General features: G+C 34.2%; 1 protein-coding gene across 1 annotated transcript; it reads left to right on the forward strand.

Annotated features, from left to right (window-relative positions):
• The first annotated feature begins 1,968 nt into the window (after positions 1-1,968).
• Positions 1,969-3,301, forward strand: LOC127796606 (zinc finger protein 5-like). Its single transcript, XM_052328842.1, has one exon. It carries the CDS (start codon positions 2,037-2,039, stop codon positions 2,772-2,774), a length of 738 nt encoding a protein of 245 aa, XP_052184802.1. The 5' UTR covers positions 1,969-2,036; the 3' UTR covers positions 2,775-3,301.
• The last annotated feature ends 2,941 nt before the right edge of the window (positions 3,302-6,242 follow it).

The following is a 6,242-nucleotide window of genomic DNA, read 5'->3' on the forward strand; positions in this document are numbered from 1 at the left end:
ATAAACAGAATCTTGTTTTTTTTCAAAATGTCTTCCAATTTTCAACTTATTATCTGTTTTAATGTATATATAAACAATTACCAGGTCATGTCTAACTTCCAGATACATTTTACATATATATAATGCTTCCATCCATCTTGAAATTACTGTAATTCATGGAGAAAAAGTGTGCAAACTATGTGAAGTAAATTTAAAATGAATGGATTACAGTTGTAAGTGGAGCCATTTTACACTTATTATCTTTGATGGAACATCTTTTTTTTATGATTTTTGCAGGTCTTCTAAGAATAATGGAGGATGAAACAATCATAGTTGGCATTATAAAAAGCTTGCTTCTGATCAGCATCAGGCACTGAACAAGATTGAAAATAATCTGAATGGTCAAATTGTTCCTGTTGTGAAAAATTGTGGTAAAGATGCACAATATGTGGTAATTGCATGGATCTCTCTGAAATACTTCTCCATATTACTGTCCCATCACCCATGTTTTACAGTCAATTTTGGCTTACTTTGGGTGTTTTCCCTATTAAATTATCTTTTTTTTGAAATATTCGAGTTTCTTATGTGATTTACCCACAAATAAGCAAGATACAGTGGATGGAATGCGGTTCTGGGGAAGCTAATGGGAAGGTTCCGTTTCCCGATCCTTTATCGAAGCCTTGGGTTAAATGAAATGAAACAAGAAAAAAAATCAATCAATCAATCAACCAACCCACCTAGCCACCATAAATCTAATCCCCACCAGATTGTCCTCACTTTTATTCCACATGTTAGGATAATGAATGCTTGATGACAGCATGCCTATTTGGAATTCTTCCCCTAAAGCAAGAGAGGAAAAAAAGTAGTGGGAATTGTTGAGAAGGAGAGATCTATTGGTGGAAGAAGTCCGCCAATGAAAGATCTTGCTAGAGACAATGGAATAAACAACATAATCTAATAGTTTCTGAAATGTCCCCAAAGCAACCGAAAGTGGGTCCAAGAAGAGCCAACTGTCCAACACAAGTGCTTTGCTTAAGTTTTAAACAATATAGCTAATGACTTGAATCACATAAACATATGCTTTTGGGAGGTATAAAAAAATGGTTTGCATGCTCTTAGAAGATATGCCCAGATCTCATTGAAGACCCTTGTTAGTATATATGCTTACATCATTGCCCACTTCTTATATTCCTTTGTTTAGCAACTACTCTCCATATTTAATATTAACATTGCCCAAAACATGGTCAAGATAAAAACATATTTCACTCATTTTTAATTGTATGTTGGTGGAAGGATAATCACAAAGAAGGTTCATTAAGTGCTGAATAATCAGAATTCTACAGAAAACATTATTTGAATGTGAACAAAAGGTACTGTAGTGGATGGGACTGGCCATCTAAAGATACTTTTATAATATTTATTGCAATAGCATGGTGACAAACAGTATATGGTAGAGAACAACAATACATTATCCACCAGTTAGTTGGTCAATCAAACTAATCTTTGATAAGCATTTAAGAACAGTAGCAGATTTGTTTGCAAAGTTAAAGAGTTCCTCCTTCCCAGATGATCACATCCCCATCTTTCTTTGACTTTTTGTTGTTTCTATTAATATAGTAACATTTCTCTCCCTTACAAGAATGGAATATTTGTTTGTAATGGACAAGTGGTACTGCAATTGAATGATTTGTATACTTAAATATGCTTAAAGGCCATGGGTTTTCCTGATAATTAACAAAGCATACTGAATCCTCTTTGATGGGAAAAATTTAGGTGTATCTACTACAGTATTTGGACACTAGCTTTAAATTATTATTATTATTGCATGAGATAGCTTCCTAATCTGACTTTGCCTTTTTTTCTTTTTCTTTAATTTTCTAATTGACCTTGTATGTATTGTTTATGCGTTTATTCATTAAACTATTCTTGTTAGAAGTGCGATGCATTGTTAAGAAACCAATTGAGTCTACTATAAAAGGAAGAGAGGCAAAACAAAGATAATCACATAAGTACTAGTTAGAAATAACAAAGATATTTGTCGTCCCATTTTCAGAGATATGGAGAAACCTGCCTCTAATCTTTTCTCTCCAACATGTACTGATGGAGATAATGAATCCACTTCCAAATCCTGTGCTGAAAAGAAGCTCAGGCTGTTCGGATTCGAGCTTGATCCATCTAGGAATGCTGAGACCTCTCTGAAAGGCTCCATGGAAGGTGATGAAAGTGTGAATTCTTCAACCACAGTATCCTCAGAAACTGACAACTTTGCCAAGGAGAAGAGATCAGCAGGTGAACCAGAGGACAAGAAGTTTGAGTGCCAATATTGTTTCAAGGAGTTTGCTAACTCACAAGCATTGGGTGGCCATCAAAATGCACACAAGAAGGAAAGAATGAAGAAGAAGAGGCTGCAGCTTCAAGCAAGAAAGGCCAGCATCAACTATTATCTCCAGCCTTTCCAAAACAGCCATAGTTTCAGCTACCATGGCTCAACTCCATTGTTTCCTGATCCATCTAGCTATGCTCCTGATTTTACAAATTACTATGAAGAGTCCCAAATCAGTTTTGGTCACCTTGATCAAGATACCCATCTAAAAGAGTCCCAAGTATCAAATTGGCATCCCTCTCCTGCCCACATACCATTACAGCAGGATTCTTGTAGGTTTACCCTAACGTATACTGATCGATCATGGGAGAGCCAGCCTGTAATATTCAGGCCTTCGGCCTTGCCTGTTTCGAAGAAACTCTGTAAAACTTTAGATCTTCAGTTGGGACTGAGCCTGCACTCCAGCACCTGAGCCTAATCTTGAACTGGGATGTAACAGTCTTAGTTTTCTCCTTATGCACCATATCCAGTTACTCAAATTCTTTAATAACTATCTTGCCATGAAAAGCCAGTTTAGCGTTCATAATGACACTTGACTGCATCTGTGTGGCAATGGATACAGAACTACAGCTGATGGAGAGTCGGTTCTGGACAGATCAAAGGAGTTAAAGCTGGTGAAAGCCACCTAAAAAGCTGAGCTGTTGATTTTTCACCAGAAGCCAGGATTTAATCTTAATTTGCTAATGTTTATGTATTGTGTTTTGCTGCTTAGGACTTTTCAACAGTTTCTGTAAATTGGCTGTTCCACTTTAGCCCAAAATCCTTCCTCTCTATCATCATCCACAGGGGGGGAGAGGGAAGATAGCAAAACCCTGTTCAATTTTGTATCTCTTTGCCTTTGGATTAAAGTTTTACTTTGCTCATCCTTGTAGCCCTTTCTAGAGGTGGGGAGATGGAAAAACATTTTAAAAATTGACTGATTTGAATCCAGTTTTCAAAGTTTTTGCCTGGTTTTCTCTTCTTTTAGCTGGGTATGGACCAGTATAAAGTAATCAAGATATGAAGCCTTGCATTAGTATATATCAGCAACGTGGTATGGTTGAATTGAATGATGAAAGAATAAGAAGACTAGTATTATATTTGTGGGAGCTACTAGAGGATTGCTCAATATGAAATCATATTCAAACTCTAGCTACCTAAGATCGATGGACTTGTTCAAATGTGTGATTTTGAAATCGTTGAACTAATTCAAAGGTTTCCCCTTTATTTAAATGGGTAGTTCGATAAATTTGTTCCTTTTTAATTAAAAAATCATATATTTATGTCTTAGCAATAGCCTTTGATAATGTAAAGAAAATAAAAAATTTCATGCATAAAACATGCGCCCTACATTATTTGCAAGATAAATTACTCTTAATACTTTAGAGGTATCATATAATGCAAAAACATTTGTATTTATAAAGTTAGACTTTACAATTCTATTTACATTTTTATCTTTATCGTTATTTCATAGATGTTAAAAATTTTAATATAACAAAAATACTCGTATTTTCTTTTCTTTCTTTCTTTTCTCTCTTTGACAATGACTTAGTCATTCCCTAACTAAAAAATGAGATCAACAAACTGCTAGTCTTAACTAATTGGTTGGACAAAAAAAAAAGATAAAAAGATGAGAGATAAAATGCAATAGTATTTTTGTCATGCTAATAATTTTAATAATAAAAAAGTACAACTCGAATCTTTATCATTCTTTTAAATATCAAGAATATCTATCTTTTAGCAAATTTTTAACACCGAATGTGATTTAGCCCAAGGTAAAAGTAATTTAAAGTATGACAGTGACAATTAATAGTGAAATAATAAAATATTAAGAAAATAATGCTTAAACTAAATGTAAATAGAAACTGAGGAGAAGGTGGGCTGCTTAACATAATATACTAATATGGAAAGAGAATGATTAACAGTTGAAGAATTCTTTGCTTCAAATTGAAGCAGTGGCTTAGGTACATCTAAACCAGTGGTTACAAGACTCACAAATGCCATTAAAAAATATTAAAAGAAGGAAAGAAAGAGAAAAATGATGGCATAAACAGTCCCAAATTAATCATAAAAGGGAATAGTGATTAATCTAAGTAGTTGGAGACTTTGGGGATGGTTAGCTTTATTTATTGGTTGAGTGGAGTCACATTAAAGGTCTGGTCTTCCAATTAATGTTAAATAATAATGCTGTCTAATCTTGATTTCACATAGTAATTATCCCACCTTGTAATCATGAACAAGAATAATAATAATTGCACGTCTAATTTGAAAATAATTCTTTTATATCTTTTTCTTTATCAAGTAAATTACATTAACTTGAGTCGTTAATACACTTAAATAATATTATCTCTTTGCAATTTGAAGCCTTTAGTGTCATATTTTCAACATGAAAATACAATTCTTGTGCCCAAAAGCGGCAGCCTCGCGGGGTCAAGATTGAATAGGGGGTCTTGAGTTATATAAACGAGTCGTGTTGGACTGATTCACTACTAGAACATCATAAGTTTAGATTCATCATATTAGTCAATCTTAGAATTCAATTTAACTATGAGTTTGCATAGAAAGGAATTGAACCTAATTGAGAAGGACTCTTAACTTAAAAGTTTGATAAGTATAATAGGGCCAGCTTATTTTTTAGACTATTTTTAAAAAAATATTATATCTTACATGAAATTATATCTTTCATGAAATGTAGACACCCAATCGAGATAAAGTATTTTGTGTGTGTTTTAAGACATGTTTAATGAATTTGTTTTGTTACTCGACGTAAATAAAATGAGAGGCAGTGTAATACCCCATATTGCAAAGTGTCAAGTAAGTTCAAGAAACTGAAAATCAATTTGAGAATTTAGTTAACTAATTGTCGAATCGACTGGAAGGAGTACCTTGGACCCTAGATTTTTAAGGGAAATAATAAGGTAATGATGAGTAATACGAGTTATGATTTTAGACATCAAAAGAAGTTGGATCGGGAACAATTTTCGGTACAACTATCTACCAGGTTGAAAAAATCGAATGATCGTAAGGAATGTAATACTCGAGATTTTTATATTCAAATACTTGAGGAAATATGATATTTTAAAGGATTGTGGATGTTTGGAGAAAAAAGTTCAATTTCTAAGTTAGGGGCAAAATTGTAATTTTTGAGTTTCGGGTAAAAGTGTAATTTATCTAAAAATCAGGGGTATCTGATGCCGGTGTGCATGTCAGGATAACCACCTTGATTTTCGTGCTGGGTAGTTTGACAAAAAAAGTTGCACTATGATGACTAAGTAGTTCATATTGTGTTGTTCATATGGAATATCAGCCTAGGATATTGTCTGAATAGTGTAGTCGTAATTCTTCAAGGGCGTGACGGAATAATAGAGGCATCTCGTGCTAGTGAGTATGCAGGGATAGTCGCCTTGATTTCCGTACCAGACCGTTTGACCAGGGAAGTTGCACTAGGATGATTAGGTAGTCCATGTGAAATTTTGGAGTTGGGATTGTATGGTGGTTCCTAGATACTTAGAGTGGAAGTGTAATCTGGAGAGATGCGTTGGCTTGCCCTTCTTAAGCTATAATCTCGTCGTGTCGTCAAGTCAGTATGGTGACATAGCTTTTAGAAAAATTGCTCTTTTTCCGTGGTAGGGTTAAGTGCTTGGAATTGGTTAAGTGCTTGGAATTCTTTTGGGCTAGGGCTTACCAGGTGTATTGATTTATTTCATGTTTTGCATTCATTCATGAAAAATGTGTTTTGAACTCTCACTTAGATGATGTATCATCTAATATGAACTTTGTCCCTGGAATATTCAAACGTTCCAAGTGAAGGCAGTGTCGCAGAAGGGAAAGTGATTGCTGAGAAGTGATGACGATTCATGAATAGTTTATTAATGATTCATAGTTGATATACTGAGAAGAT

The sequence above is a fragment of the Diospyros lotus genome, chromosome 3 (assembly GCF_014633365.1).
Source record: "Diospyros lotus cultivar Yz01 chromosome 3, ASM1463336v1, whole genome shotgun sequence".
Lineage (NCBI taxonomy): Eukaryota > Viridiplantae > Streptophyta > Magnoliopsida > Ericales > Ebenaceae > Diospyros > Diospyros lotus.

Coding starts and splice junctions, on each gene's coding strand:
- LOC127796606 (XM_052328842.1), top strand. CDS start 2,037: ATGGAGAAACCTGCCTCTAATCTTTTCTCTCCAACATGTACTGATGGA.